Here is a 16,242-nt window from a genome sequence, read left to right on the forward strand (position 1 = left end):
AAACCAACCTAGTGTTCATGAGGATGCAGGTTCAATCCCTGGCCTTGCTCAGAGGGCTAAGGATCTGTCATTGCCCCAAGCTCCAGTGTAGGTTGCACTTATGGCTTGGATCCAGTGTTGCCATGACTGTGGCATAGGCTGACAGCTGCAGTTCCAGTTTGACCCCTGCAGTTCCAGTTTGGCCTGGGAACTTCCATATGCCACAAGTGCAGCTGTAAAAAGAGAAAATAAATAAATAAAAGCTTTAGCAGAAAAGGAAAAAAGGATGTGCTACTGACAAATGTATTTTACATTTCACACATTTATTGTGTAATAAGCTGCATTACATTCTAACAACTGCAAACGTGACATTACAGTGATTTTAACGTTTGGATTAGTCATTACGATCCTACAAGTCTTAAAGTTCTTAATAGAAAAGAACCATTAGCAATTTATTCATCTAAGCTCAGTTTAATTCAGTTTAAATGAGATGTATTGACTTCTGTGCCCAGCACTGTTCCATTTGTGTGACAAACCCCAGTTATCTGTAGAGTGTGTCCTTGTGAGGATCCCAGGGAAAAAAGAAATAAGAGCAGATCTAGGTAGCCCATCTGCTTGGATTCCAGAAGCCATGGAGGAGAGGCAGTGGTACCCCTACTTTTGGCTGTACCTCTGGGAAAGTGCCAGTAATCTTTACCAGGGTGTAAATTCTGTCATTCAGAATTTTCTGTTCATTTTCTTAAGTACAGAGGTACTATATAGCATCCTAGAGCTGCTGTCACAAAGTATCACAAACTTGGTAGCTTAAAACAATAAAAATTTTTTGTCACAGTCTGGAAGCTACAAATTCAAAATCAAGGTGTCGAGAGGGTCACGCTCTTCTGTCTGAAGGTTCTAGAGAGGACGCTTCCTTGCCTCTTCCTAGCTTCTGGGGCTGCTGGCAATCCTTGGCACATAGATCCATTATTCCAACCTCTGTCTCTGTCTTCACACGGCCTTCTCAGCTGTGCGTCTGTGTCTTTCCTCTTCTTATACGGGCACCAGTTCTTGCCCCATCCAAACCCAGTATAACCTCATATTAATTACATCTACAAATTTGCCAGTTCCAGTTAAGGTACATTCATTGATACCTGGGGTTAAGACTTCAACATACCTTTTCTGAGGGACGCAATTCAACCCACAACACGTATCAACATTATTTCTTTCCAGGAGTAGAAAATATTACCACATTTTCAGTAAAGGCAAGGGGTACTGTTAATGTTGTTCATAATGCTTACTTCTAACTGAAATCCAGGGCTAAATTACATGTAGCAGATACATTTAAGACTTAAAAATAAATGGTCATTTTAGAAGTCAGAAGCAAGTAATGAATTAATGAATACCGGGGTGAAAAAGAAGGCTTAATCTCCTCCTTCTGGTGATGGATTCACTCACCTGAGATGGAGCATGTGAGAGCAAAATCAAACACTGCAAGCAGTGGAATATGCCAAATGTATTTTCACTGAGGGTAGGTCCAATAACACAGTGATAGCAAACAACATTACTTATTATTGAGAAAAGTATAAATAGGACACACTATAATAGATATGCAAATTAGACTTCCCTTCCATATTCAGAAAATCGATACAAACACATTTGATTTTGTTTTCACTTTATCTACAGTTAAGCCATCTATTGCTTCTATCAATTCTAGTAACTCTGCGAGCATTCAGATCAAATGCATAATATATTGGTCCACTGAAGAAAAGGAAGAAGTCTATAAAAAAAAGATATAATATATTAAATTAGCTTTTTGAAGATCTTGGATGTTTTCAATTTAAATGACCCCACTCTGCCCCAGTATAACTTTCAAATGCAAATAAGCTATTTGAAACATTTAAACAAATTTACTAGTTGGTTTTTTCCTACTTACGATGTTGCTGGAAAACTGCATCTATTTTACTTTCTATTCCTTGAAAAGTACTTGCTGTGCTTTTGGGATAACCTGGGTCCATGGATTGTCTTTGGTCATCATATCTGATGAGAAAAAATTATCCTTGGTTAAAGACCAATACAGTGTATAGTGGTTTTACTTAAATTGCATTCACCTTACAAAATGCATGTACATGTATTTTCTCATTTGTTTTCCACAGTGTCCTATTTACTGGGACTAAGAATGGCTAACTTCTCTACCTAAGTGTACATACCTATTTACAAAATATATGGGTATCCCTAACACTACAACAGACTTCTGATCGCTTGTGCAGTTATTTAAAAAAATAGCTTATATTTTTCTAAGGCTTTTACTTAATTGGTACATTGTCTCTCTCTGTGAATAAATGTAAATAATAAGTTGATCTTGGGCACTAAGTTCCAGAGGCTGTCTGGATAACATTTGCTGGAGTGTGGTATAACTTAACTCTTAAAATTTAACTCATTAGAATATATGAGAGTGAGCCTATCTTTCTTTACACCCCACTTTAGTGCTTTATTAAAGTTTTCTGTTTTATGATATAGAATCCTCAATACCATTGTGCAGGCATCTTTATAAAACCGAACTTTTCAAAAGCCAACATCAATCATCTTATAAAAGAATGCCTGGAGTTCCCCTTGTGGCTTAGTGGGTTTGACCCCTGTGTCTGTGAGGATGCAGGTTTGACCCCTGGCCTTGCTCAGTGGGTTAAGTATCTGGTGTTGCCTCAAGTTGTGGTGTAGGTCACAGATGCAGCTAGAGTTCCGCCCCTAGCTAGGGAACTTCCATATGCCACAGGTGTGGCCCTAAAAAGAAAAAAAGAATGCCTTTCGAAGACCACTAGGTATTTGATTTTTATTTATTTTTAAGGCAGTTTTATTTTATTTTATTTTTTGAATTTTTTGGAGTTCCTGGGCCAGGGATCAGATCCAAGAACTTCCAGAACCTTAACTGGGTATCTAACCTGCCTCTCGGCACTTCCAATACACTGCTGATCCCATTGTGCCACAGAGGAAACTCCACCATCTAGGTATTTTAAAACTTCAGATGCCTGATCATTGATAGTTTGTAGACAGGAACATAGATTTTCATGTCTAATTGAAAAGACAATTTACCTTACCTCCAGAATTGGTTGTTTACAAAGAAATATGTTTTTCCCCTGTAGGAAACTGCTGCATCAATTGCTTGGACACTGCTCGGGAAGCCATAGTTTGATATACTCTTGGGATAACCTTGCTGAATGTCATAGCCGCTCAGAGCCCAGTACTTGTTGCCTGCCAGTGATTCAGGTTATATGTTAGATATGGTTTTTCCATTCCTACAAAATATACATGACTTCTTGGTCTGCATAAAATCATTGTAGACGTGAAGGGTGGAAAAATAATCTTTAAAAGATACAGGTAGTAAGGTTAAGTTCATTGGGCTGTAATAGCCCTAGTGGTTCCCCAATACCTGTAAAATATCTCCAACTTCTTAGCCTGACACTCAGGGCCCCACAGTTGGATGTCATCTCTTAAATAACTTCTATACAAAATTAAGTTACAGCTTTGGGAATCTTAGAAAATTTTATCTGGGATGAGGGTGGAAGAACATGAAAGATGGTCTAGTAACGTTTTCTCATTTTGTAGACGAGAAAACTGAGGCCTGAGGCGGGTACAACCTGCTCAAGTTCACACAGCAATTAGTGCCAGAGATGGGACCGAACCCAGGTCTCTTGCAAAGGTCCAGTCAGTGTAACTCTCTCATTGACTCACCTCCTTGAACCTGGAAGGAACCACAAAGAAGGCCTTCCCTTCCCATCAGGAGGAACTAAAATAAGACAAAAACCTTAGGCAGTAACCTTTGAATACGAAAACCAGGTCCTTGTCAGAATCCTCATAGGCAGCCTGTATGCCATTTCGCAGGGACGGCCAGAACAGAGAAATAAAATTGAGTTCGACTCTGCGTAGTTGAGGGTGCCTTCTCCAGAAGTACCTAATGGAACACAGGGAGAAAACCACACACCACAGTCTCAGTTGACAGCTTCTGTGAATATTGGGCAGATATTGGCCCTGTAAGATTGCTGGGAGGGGCGTTCCTGTTGTGGCTCAGCAGATTAGGAATCTGACTAGTATCCACGAGGATGCAAGTTCAATCCTTGGCGATGCTCAGTGGGTTAAGGATCTGGCATTGCCGTGAGCTATGGCATAGGTCGCAGATGTGACTTGGATTTGGCGTTGCTGTGGCTCTGGTGTAGGCCTGCAGCTGCAGCTCCAATTCGATCCAGAGCCTGGAAACTTCCCTATGTCATTGGTGCAGCCCCCCAAAAGAAAAACAAGCAACGATTGTAAGGAGGATATGACAATACAATGGACACAAGGCTTCCAGCGCAGTGACCAGCATATGACCAGCACTTTCTGGTGATGTTGTCCATCTGGTGAGCACTTTACAGTTTTCAGAGTTAGTGACTGGAGTGACCTTATTTGATTACATTTTATGCTGCCCGCCTATCGACAAGTGTTTTTTTGTTAGTCTCTTTCATTATTATTGTTAGAAATGTTACAATATAAGAATATTTAGACTATTCCTGCAAAAGCAAGATAAGTACACTCAGTCTGTGATGACGTACCCACGAAATAGCCAATGGAAAATTAAAAAATTCAATCATCGGGGTGATTTTCCTTGTAGCTTGTTAAAGGAATACTTTCCATTTACTTGACTGAATAGGTATGGAATTGAATAGCTATTTTGGTATTGGGTAAACCCATCTATAGAGTTCCCAACAGCTCACATCATCACAAACATCTGAATGTTTACAAATATTTAGTTTTGTTTCTTTTCTTTTCCTGGAGGTTTTGCATAACTCAGAAAGCACTATCAATATCAAAGAGATGCATAGACATAGAATTCAAATAATGTGTAATATGTGACTGAATTAGAATCCCATTTTAAGTTATGCCAGTAGAAGAAAAGAAGTCAAAAGAAGGAATAGTTCACTTTCTCTCTCTCTCCTTTTTTTTTTTTTTTTTTTTTGTTTGTTTCTTAGGGCTGCACCCGCGGCGTATGGAGGTACCCAGGGTTCTCAGGCTACGGGCTGAATTGGAGCTACAGCTGCAGGTCTACACCACCGCCACAGCAACACAGGATTTGAGCCGTGTCTGTGACCTGCACCACAGCTCACCGCAATGCCAGATCCTTAACCCACTGAGCGAGGCGAGGGATCGAACTGGCAACCTCATCTTTACTAGTCAGATTCGTTCCTGCTGTGCCACAATGGGGACTCCGGAATAGTTCATTCTTATACTTGTCTTTGAAGAAAATTATTTCTCCACGGAGTGTGGCAATGGCATCAAACGTCAGTCTGGGGTCACAGGCTCTGGGTGTGGTTGGTCCAGTAGGTTGGACAGGGTTGCTTGAAGGTCCTGAAAATAAAGTCGTTTTATAAGCATAAGTTCAGTGTGACTTTTAGTGTCCTTCAGTTACTTCTCAGGTTGATGAAGGGTCTTCACATGAAAAGAAATGCTACCAGACCATCCTACAGGGCATTAAAGTAATCACACATTAAGCCCTCTTAAAAGATTTTTTTTTAAATTAAAAATAAGTAATGGTGGCTTTAGCAACAGCTCCTGGTTAAGTTGTGAAGTAAAGAAATTTGAATTCTTCCTCCTTCCCTACCTCAGTTTAAAATCAGAATCCCATGCTGCTTCCTTTCTTAGTTCTTCTTTCTGCATTTTTAGTCACTTAGTATCTACTTCCTCCTTTCTCAGTAAAATTCACCTTCAGAAAAAGCTGTTATCAGTTTTTTTTTGTCTCACAGTATAAATCTAAGTCAAATTTTAACAATATTTTTTATCTATACATATTTGACTTTTAGTGTGTTTTCCCTTTGTAGAATAAAGGGCTGCTAACAGTTAAAGCATGGGCGAGCCAGGAAAGGAGGTATTTTCAGGGGCAAAGGAATTGGAGAGTAAGGCAGTTAGACTGTGGCTCTGAAAATTCTGTTGTCTTGAAAAAATTTGTTGTTGTGGGACCCTGGCATGCTTGGTTTTGTACTGCCCTCCCCCAGAGAGGGAGAATGTTTTACTCAATTCTACTCCACTCTCTTTCATTGGACATTATTTTATTTTTTTAAGAGAGCTGCAAACTCTTCCCTGGTTTCTGGTTCCTACTCACAGCCACTAGGGAGCAGGAGGGCAAGAGGAAGGAGAGATGCAATGGTCTTATCCAGGCATCACTTAAACAGAGCCAAAGCCACTATATGCCCCCTGAAAAGTATCAGTCACTCCTTTAAAAAACATTTCTTCCTCTGCATGCTCCATTCCCACTCCCCTTTTTGCCCTGCAGACAACAATCTTGATATGTTCAGTATATACATATTTGCATGTTTCTTGAAAATGCCTTGCTTTGTCTCTATGCATTTTTAATTTGTGTAGATTCATGGATTGTGTAATTTATACACTGTGTAATATGTGTCATTCTACTTCTATTCCAGGGAAGATTCATCTGTGTTATGCCATATGTACATCTGATTTGGCGCTTCCCAGTGGAGCACATTATGGTGTGTATCAACCACATTTGACCTGTAGATTCTCCTCCCAATAGATTCCTAGGTGCCCTCCAACTTCCATCACCAAAGACAAGACTGCAATGAACATCCTTGCCAAGTCCGGGTCTAACGGTGTGCTGCTGCTCTTCAGATGACCTTACCATAAATGGCCTGGATGCCATTGATGTCATCTTGTGGGAGCGAGTACGTGCTGGGTTCACTGAAAGCATAGTTGGGATACATCAAGGCACCAGGGTCAGTGGAGTGAGACAGCCCCAAGGAATGGCCAAATTCATGGGCAGCAACAAGAAACAAGTTGTAATCTGAAATGAAAGATGTGTGGTGAATAGCTCCAAGTGGGTTGAAGGGTGGTAGAAATAGGATCTCAAGGAATGCAGCTTCTGAGCCAAAACTACCTGGAGAAATAGCTCTTTCCATGCCTGCCCTTTTCTTTGTCTCCTTAGGTACTTAAGAACTGGAGATTGGAAGGAATAAGGTGGGAGTTACAGGTTGATATTAGGTGAGTATGAACTCATCAAATCTTAGAACCAAGAAAGGCCGCCTTTATTCTAATTCCTGTATTTCATGGGTATGGACCTGAAGCTTACAGAAATGATGGTAGAGCTATCACAGGCCTCAGGACTTTCAGAAGCCCTCTCCTCCTGTGTACCCACACCTGCCCCTCTCCAGCCTCCCAGACCCACAACCCCATGAGTAGAGTCCCAGTGAAGAGGCCGTTAGAAAAGAAGCCTGCCAGGCAGCAAGAGTACCTTGGATGCAGAGCTGACTCACTGTGGCTCCCTGATCACCCAGAGCCTAGTACCAGCTCTCCCTTGATTCTGAGTTCTCCAAGCTTCAGGAATTCTCCACCAGAAGGAGACAGATGTAGCCTCTTATTGCTCCCTGCCCTTATCTTTTAACTTCCATGAGCATAGTGCCCTTCACAACTGGGAGTATAAAAACTTCCGAGGCTTATGCTTCCTGTCAAATAAAGCCTGAGCTCCTTCGCCAAGTCCAAGACTGCTCTATTTGGCTCCTGCAGACATTTGAGGACTGGCTTTCTTATGTGACTCCCTCACTCCAGCTAGTCTGTGTGTTATCTCACAGACACTGTTTTCTTACATGCCCACTTAAAAAAATATTTATAATTGCAGAGCACTTTCTTATATGCTAGGAATTGTGATAATATTTAATCAAAAACATTTTAATAAGGTATTGTTGGAAATATTTTTACAGTGAAGGAACTGAAGCCCACAGATTTGCAACAAAAAGCAGTAGAGCTGGCATTGAACCAGGTAGGATGGCAAGTCCTATGCTCTTATCAAATGTTTGACTCCTGACAGTAATTAGCTTAGTAATATTCTTTCCATGCTCCAAGATTTGCTTTCTCGATTCATGAATGCTTTAAGAAACGTCTTTGAGTGTCTGGAATTCTAGGCAAGGGGCTCTGGGGATTTGTCATGATGCATAGACTAGAAGGGGAGATATGTGCAAACCTTGAATGCACAGAATAATGAGGACAGCAGTTAAAGAAGGAGAAACAAAGGCTGTTGGGATTCTGAGAGGATGGCCTTATTTCCAGCTGAACAACAAAATGGGAGTGGCATTTGTAGTCTGGATAGAGAGAGATTTTGAAAGGCGGGGCTTAGAATGTGGGGAAGGGCCTTTCAGGAATAGGAAACAATGTGAGCAAAACAATGTGTGGGGAAGTTGGAAAGCACGTGGTATGATATCTAGGAACAGTGAGTGTGCAATGCGGCACCGTCAGAAAGACACGGTTGGGGAGTTCCCGTCGTGGCGCAGTGGTTGATGAATCCGACTAGGAACCATGAGGTCGCGGGTTTGGTCCCTGCCCTTGCTCAGTGGGTTGACGATCCGGCGTTGCCGTGAGCTGTGGTGTGGGTTGCAGACGCGGCTCGGATCCCGCGCTGCTGTGGCTCTGGCGTAGGCTGGTGGCTACAGCTCCGATTCAACCCCTAGCCTGGGAACCTCCATATGCCGCGGGAGCGGCCCAAGAGATAGCAACAACAACAATAACAAAAGACAAAAAAAAAAAAAAAAAAAAAGAAAGACACGGTTGGAAAATCCCCAAGAGCTTTCAATGTCAGGTGAAAGTATTTGGACATATTTGGCCTATAAAATGTAAACACTGGGCTCTCCAAAGACAAATCATGCTGCAGTGTTGTAGAAAATTAGAGGGAGCAGAGATCAAAGCTGAACAGGCCAGGTGGAGATCTGTGGCCTCTTATTACCCTGGGCCTTGTAAAGTACCATGTGTTCTGGATACGCCTCTCTATATAAGTATACCTCCTTATACTCAATTCTTCCTTTTGGGTGGTCCAACCCTTCTTACTCTGAGTCTTCTGAAAGGGGCAGTTTGCTGTGTGGGAGCATATCACTGAAAAAGAGCTCCATGAAGACGAAATAACTAGATGAACAAGAATAACTGGACGGTTGCTCTGTCATAAATAGGACAGTTTTCAAGATAAACCCAGTTATTTCTGAGTTCTCCAAAATGGGACCTTTTTCAAACATCATTAAATTTCACAATATTAAGATAAAGATATGCCCTAAAGCAGTGGTAAACCAACTTTTTCTATAAAGGTCCTGATAGTAAATATTCTAGATTTTGTCAGGTATATGGTCTCTGTGACAACTGCTCAGCTCTGCTATTGTGGTATGAAAGTAGCCATGAGGATGCGTAAGCAATAGAGTATGTGCCCCTGTACCAGTGAAACTTTATTTATACAAGTAGGGCCAGGAAGGACTTAGCCATGGTTTATTGTCTATTCTTGCCTTAGGGAATGAGGTTAGAGTTTAGGATTTTTTTTTTCTAAACCTAAATTGACCTCATATCTTGATATAGGAAGAATTTTAAATGGTCAGTTTGTGTGAGTTTGAAACGTTATAATAACGTATGTGTGTGTGTGTGGGGGGGGGAATTCTAATGTGGAAAAGTTCATTTAGAAGCTACATGTGGACATAACCTCAATTAACTTACTTTTGGAGGTTTTGGTCCATGTTTCTTCTGCATCAAAATGAACATCTCCTCCAATACCTGGGCCTGGCTGAAAGGCATGAGCAAGGATTCCATTGGGTCCATCAAATGGAGAATTGTCACCATGATCTGAAATAAAACAATTTGTATTAGATATTTGCCAAGTCTCAGTTTAGCCCGAGAAAACAAAATTGAGCAAGACTGCATTGAGCCTACCTCTTTGGACAAAAGCAATCTTGATATCTGCTTCTTCCTCTGAGGTGCTGATGAATTTCAGGGGTGATGCTTGACTCCAGAGTTGAAGGGCTTTTGCAATAATGCTTTCCACATCAGTCTTTGGCAATTGTTGGGTATATTTAATAATCCTTCAAAATGACAAGTTCATTATTGTTCAGAACAGCAGCCCATCGGTAGGTTGAATTGCTCTAGTGCTCCAGTTTGGGGTTTGTTGTGTATGTGATGTGATGCCATGGAAGAGGGAGGGAGGAAGGCCTGCAGGACTCAAGCTTGGGGATGGATATGGGTTCTGGCAGTTATGACACGTCCTTAAATGCAGTTTCTTTATTCATAAAATGATGATAATAAAATAGTACCCTTCTCATAGGATTGTTAAAATTAAATATATGTCAAGCATTTAGTTCACTACTTGGTAAACAGTAATATTTAACAAGTAATGAGTACCGTTATTATCATGATCATCATCAAGAAGCATGGATGGTGGGGCTAAATTCTCTCCAGCAATGATTAAACCTTTTTTGGGTCCTTAAGTGAGTTCTTAAAGAGCCAGCCTGACTTTGCCATAGTCCTCTTTAGATTGTTAGAGAAGAAGACAAAAATGGCAGGCTTTGGACTGAAAAGAACCCAACCCACAGATCTTTACCCTTTCATTCTCATTCACTAGAATCTAAACTTCCTGAGAGCAAGGATATTTATTTATTTGTATGTCACTAGTTGTCCAAGCCCTAGAACAGTGCCTGGCAAATCACAAGAGCTCAGTGAACACTGGCCGAATGAATGAATTCTGAAACTCTAGAAATATCACCTGTAGGTGAGGGTGGTTTGTTTCCACTTGGGGTTTCCTGGGGTTAACATAAAATCGCCGCTATCGGGCACTCCACAGCGAGGCTTTCTCATCATCTCCAGGGTTTCATTATTTAGCCTCCCTGTCTCGTTCAGTCCAAAGAATCGTTGCATTTCTTTAAGCGTCTCAACAATCTCACTAGCGCTTTTCCTCCTTTCATACTTATATCTGTACGTTGGTAATTGGTAGAACTTTTCCAGGTAATCCTGGAAAAAGACAAACACATGAGGAAATTTGCTGTGAAATTTACCTTTAGTTCTGGGCATTTTGCATTCCTAAGTCCCTGCAGAAGTCAAACCAGGACTAATAACCCGATAGCTACAGACACAAAAACGCATTTGTTGGTTGATTTTGAGAGAACAGTGCCTACTGGAGAAAAAAAAAACAAAACAACCAATCTCCCCGTTCAGTGCTACAGTTAATGTTTATGAATAAAAAATGGTACATCAAAAGGATAATGTCCAAGACCTCAAGCAAAATGGTAATATACACTCCTGATACTGCATTCTTATTTTTATTAAAAACAAAAAACAAAACAGCACCACCATTTATTGACTTCTTGAGGTGTTAGTTACCTAAATGTAGACTCTCTTTTTCAATCCTCTTTTCACTATGGTACAGGAGGTTTAATCATCCATATTAAGAAGTGGGGATACAGAGAAATAAGGAACCTAACCAAGATGATAATTAGGTCCCAATTCACCATGTTGCTTCCCAAATGAAATTGTCAAATTGGCAATTTCAAAAGAAGAACTCCAAACACATTTTTGGGCAAGAGCAGCATCACTGTCATTAGAATTTATCCACCACAGTAACTCTTTGCGTGGAACTAGCACTCATTAAGAAGTAAAGGTACTGAGGGGTGTTCACAAGTTAATCACGAGACTTCTTTCTTGCACCTTAAGCACCTTAAGTGGCACTTTGCAGGTGACAGGACAAAGTGCTTTTGTGCTCACATAGCCTTTGCAGTCTGGGTTCAAATCTTAGCTCTGCTACAGATTGTGTGTTATTGGGCACATCACTTAGATGATTTAAGATTCATTTAAATTTTTTTAAAATTTGGAATGGATGGGCAATGGGGTCCTACTATGCAGCAGGGTGGACTGTGTGTGATTGGGTCACTTTGCTGTACAAGAGAAACTGGAGAAACATTGTAAATCAACTATACTGTAATAAAATTAAAAAATTTAAATTGATGTACAGTTGATTTACAATGTGTTTATTTCTTCCTTTCTTTTCTTTTTTTTTTCTTTTGTCTTTTTAGGGCAGCACCCGTGCCATATGGAGGTTCCTAGGCTAGGGGTCAAATTGGAGCTGTAGCTGATGGCCTACACTACAGCCACAGCCACACAGGATCTGAGCCACGTCTGCGACCTACACCACAGCCCATGGCAGCACCAGATCCTTAACACAAGAGCAAGGCCAGGGATCAAACCTGCATCCTCATGGATACTAGTCAGGTTCACTAACCACTGAGTCCGATGGTAATTCCCAATGTTGTGTTTATTTCTGCTGTACAGCAAAGTGATTCAGGTATACATATATCTATATATAGATAGATATGTAGGTATATACATATGTGTTCTTTTTCATATTCTTTTCCATTATTGTTTATCACAAGGTATTGAATATAGTTCCCTGTGCTATAAAGTACAACCTTCTTGTTTATACATTCTATATCTAATAGACTGCACCTGCTAATAAGATTCACTTTTGTTTCTAAAGTGGAAATAATAATCCACCCTTACAGGGTCGTCATAGTATAAAATGAGACAATGTTTGTGAAATGCTGAGCAGGGCACATTGCAGAGAAAACAATCAATTCTAGGTATTAGCCAATGAGTTACTATTACCATTGTAAGAAACATTGTTTTTAAAAGAAAGTAAAAGCAAAGAATACTCAACAAGAAAAAAATGCTTTTCTAAAACTGTAATGCTAGGAAAATTCTGCATGGCAAATTTCTGATAGTATTCCCTTGTGTTTCTTAAAAATTTGGCCTTTCATACTGTGAAATAATGGAAAAAAAGCCCTTCCTTTTGCTTTTCTAGTGCTTGTAAAAGTTTATAAACAGCCCTATAGTCTGGTATTATGATTACACTATGAGCTGATTTCTAGTTCCTTATAGTTTCCCATCCTCATGCTCTCCTGGATACCTGAGATTTTTGGCTGCAAAAACAAGTCCGTATAAAAAGCACTAGTCATGCAGTAATTGGGTTACAGATATACTGGAAGGGAAAATCTTAGGTAAGTGAGAAAGCAAACCATTTTGTTTTATAATTAAAACCATTCCTTCTAAAAGATTTCCCTGGCTGGAGAAGCTTGGCAGCAGTATTTTCTGAGGGTTCAACCTCAAACCAATCATTCACAGCATTCTTTCAGGCTGTTTTAACTAAAAAGAGAAAACAACCCAAACAATTTTCCATCGCCAGCAAGCAAATCAACCACCCACCTAATTGATAGTTAATTTACCTGAGCAATTTTTGCATTTTTCTCTTCTGGAGATTCTGAAGGTACTGGAAAGCCTTTGGATAGCTGCTCATGGAGTAAGAGCAGAAGTAGAAGAATCTTCAGACTGAACATGGCCTTGTCTCCAAAACTACCTCTCCCGGCCTTCCTTCTGCCCTTCCCCTGGTGGGTACCCTGAAATTCACAGCATCATGTGTCACTCACTGCTTTCATTTGGTCCCTTATAAAGCCATGTCTTAAACAATTGCCACATCAGGAATGTTAAGCAACACAGGTTAATTACACTCTGACTGTTTTGCAATGTTATAATGTGATCAAGTACCCCCCCCCCCAATAGGGCAGCCTTTCAGCAGGAAAAAAGTACAATCTGCTACTCTGCTTTTGAGGGTTTTAGATATTTACTTTTGCAAAATTGTCTGGTCAAAGAAAAGGAAAAGGGAACTAATCCTGAAGTTAATGAAGAGCAGTTATCTATGGGTTTACATTTTCTGAATATGTCAGATGCTGAGGCTGTATTAATTTATGCTATAGAATGATGTTTGATCAGTGGTAGGTATCTTGGGAGGAAGGAGCCCAATTGGAGAATCCCTCCGCTTGCCCCCACCTTGTGGTTGAGGAGAGTATGAGCTTGTGTACCTTGTGATGGAGCCAGGTTTAGTCATGGATGCCCTGGAACAGCTTCTGGACAAAGTGGTTTTGGCATCAATGTATTAGAAAATCCCCAATCCGCAACCTGGATTTTCCATGGGAAAGACGAAGAGAGCAGTACTGAGGATGACGACGATCATCATCATTGGCTGGATATTTATTATGTCCCAGGTGTACATGTTGTATGTATATTGCCGCAGGCCCTCTTCACAGGGCCTTGGGAGATAGATGCTGTGCTTTCATTTTGCAGATGAAATAAAATCTGGAGAAGTGAGACAGCTTGGACAAGTCCCAGGCTCACCTTGTCGAGGAGCCAGAACCCAATCCCAAGGGGTATGTTTAGAGGCTGAGCTTGCAGCTAGGCCATCAGACCCTGTTCTCTAGTTTCCCATTCTAGTGTCCAGCTGGCCCAGCAGCTAGCTACCTAGCAGTAGCTCCAGGCTGGGAACAACTGGGAGACCATGGCTTGCATGCATGGTGAAGATGACAAGAGAGAGGGAGCCTGGAGTGTATTATATACTCCAGGGGAAAAGACCCAGAGAGGATTTTTAGAAAATGTGGCTGCATAGTGGCTGTATTGGTCACAGGCTCTTGGGCCAGCTTTCCAAATCATGTCATCTGGTCCTATTTATTCTGACTCTACGTGCATATAGCTTGTTACCATACACAGTCTTTGTATATATTCATTATATGTACAAGTGACCCTTAACAAAGGGGAGGGTTAGAGACACCAACACTCTGTGCAACTGAAAATTTGACTGCAATTTATGGTTAGCCCTCTGTATACTAAAATTCTCTGTATATGCGATTTTGCATTGGCAGATTCAAGTAATGCAGATCATGCAGTACTGTAGTATTTACTACTGAAAAAAATCCGGGTGTAAGTGGACCTGCACAGTTCAGACCTCAGTTGTTCAAGGGTCAACTGTATTCTTCGAGGGCAGATATTCTTGTGCATAAATGTATGGATCAACATGTATGATGTATAGCATGTGTTAATGTGTTGGTAATGTCTTTATTTGAGATGGTAGGTGGTTCAATTCCTTCCTAAAGTCTCGTAGGAACTTTGTGAACAATCTGAAGAAATAGGTCTTGAGTTAGAACATATCTGGATAGCAGATGGATGTTTATGATGTAGATTATTATGTTCACTCAATAAACATTTCCTGATGCTTACTGTAGGCCAGGTGCTGCGCTGGCTACTAGATTATTGGAGATATGTTAACAGTGGCTCAGATGAAATATTGTGGGAGTCAGGGTAGGTAGTATCAAGGGAGGCTTCATGAGGGAGGTAGAATTTGAACTTGTCCTCAAAGGAAGAGTGGAATGTGGACATGCAGAGATGTGGGGATCCATTTCTTGTCCTCAGGTGCTAGCTGAAATTCCAGCTGTTCCAATGTCATGATCATGTTAACCCACCCTGGGTGCACAACTTAGTCAAGAGGTGGCTTCCTCTGCATTAGATCTTTTTTTTTTTTTTTGGTCTTTTTTTTTGGCTGCACCCTTGCCACATGGAGGTTCCCAGGCTAGGGGTCGAATCGGAGCTATAGCTGCTGGCCTGTGCCACAGCCACAGCAATGGGGGATCCAAGCCTCATGTGTAACCTACATCACAGCTCACTGCAATGCCGGATCCTTAATCCACTGAGCGAGGCCAGGGATTGAACTTGTGTCCTCATGGATGCTAGTCAGATTCATTTCTGCTGAGCCAAGACGGGAACTCCAGATCTTTTTATTTTTTAAGTTTTATTGAAGTATCAATGTTGTGATAATTTCTGCTCTACAATGAAGTGATTCAGTTATACATATACACACATCCATTCTTAGATCTTTAGTGAAAAAAACTTTTCTTCCTAAATGAGTATGCCTTAATGTTGGTCTACTTATGTTGAGTTATTCTGATGTATTGGCTTGTTTATAAGGTTTATAAAGGTACTTTCTTCTGAAAATAATGGGAAGGGATTTAGACAACAATCCCAAACTTTGTTGAACTCAGTTCAATTGTGTTTGTGCAAGTGTTGTATTCAAAACCAGAATTGCTGGGTTTGGGTCCCTGATGGTAGGTCCAGTCCCAGTGCAGTGGTGGAGAAGGCCACGTTTGTTTTCAGGGACCCCAGCTTCTGCTTTCTGATCTAAATGCCTTCTCTTCCCCTGACCACCCCTTACCTTCCTGGTGTCTACGCCTCCCTTCTCCCAGTGCCTGTAACTCAGAGTTCTCTCAGACCCTCTCCTTGGAATATCTCCTTCTGGGAAAAGACCAGCTATCTGTCATTTTCACCTTTGTGTGAACGTAGGGGCCATTTGTCTTTTAAGCCAATTTCTGAATAGAAAAAAAGGGAGTTCCCTTTGTGGCTCAGTGGTTAACAAATCTAACTAGAATCCATGTGCTTTCGGGGTCGATCCCTGGCCTCCCTCAGTGGGTCAGTGATCTAGCGTTGCCATGAGCTGTGGTGTAGGTTGCAGATGCAGCTCCGATTTGACCCCTAGCGTGGAAACTTCCATATGCAGCGAGTGGGGCCCTAAAAAGAAAAATTGATAAATAGAAAAAAAAATTGCATTTTTTTTTTAAATGAAGGCTTTGATCCCTAGGAGTT

General features: G+C 41.0%; 1 protein-coding gene across 1 annotated transcript; it reads right to left on the reverse strand.

Moving 5' to 3' along the window:
* MMP8 (matrix metallopeptidase 8) lies at positions 286–13,889 on the reverse strand. Its single transcript, XM_003129816.6, has 10 exons — positions 13,005–13,889; positions 10,496–10,740; positions 9,670–9,818; positions 9,457–9,582; positions 6,617–6,778; positions 5,214–5,331; positions 3,771–3,904; positions 3,051–3,204; positions 1,892–1,995; positions 286–1,735 (listed from the first exon to the last, which is right to left on the reverse strand). Exons 1-10 carry the CDS (start codon positions 13,113–13,115, stop codon positions 1,632–1,634), a joined length of 1,407 nt encoding a protein of 468 aa, XP_003129864.1. The 5' UTR covers positions 13,116–13,889; the 3' UTR covers positions 286–1,631.

This window comes from Sus scrofa, chromosome 9 (assembly GCF_000003025.6).
Source record: "Sus scrofa isolate TJ Tabasco breed Duroc chromosome 9, Sscrofa11.1, whole genome shotgun sequence".
NCBI classification, from domain to species: Eukaryota; Metazoa; Chordata; class Mammalia; order Artiodactyla; family Suidae; genus Sus; species Sus scrofa.

Bases quoted from the DNA above. Each gene is read 5' to 3' on its own strand.
- MMP8 (XM_003129816.6), bottom strand. From the start codon at position 13,115: ATGTTCAGTCTGAAGATTCTTCTACTTCTGCTCTTACTCCATGAGCAG. The intron at 5,332-6,616 runs GTAAGGTCATCT...CTTTATTTTCAG, and splicing joins TGGCATCCAGGCCATTTATG to GACCTTCAAGCAACCCTGTC. The intron at 3,905-5,213 runs GTATAAGAATGA...GTGTTCCATTAG, and splicing joins ATAATTTTCTTCAAAGACAA to GTACTTCTGGAGAAGGCACC.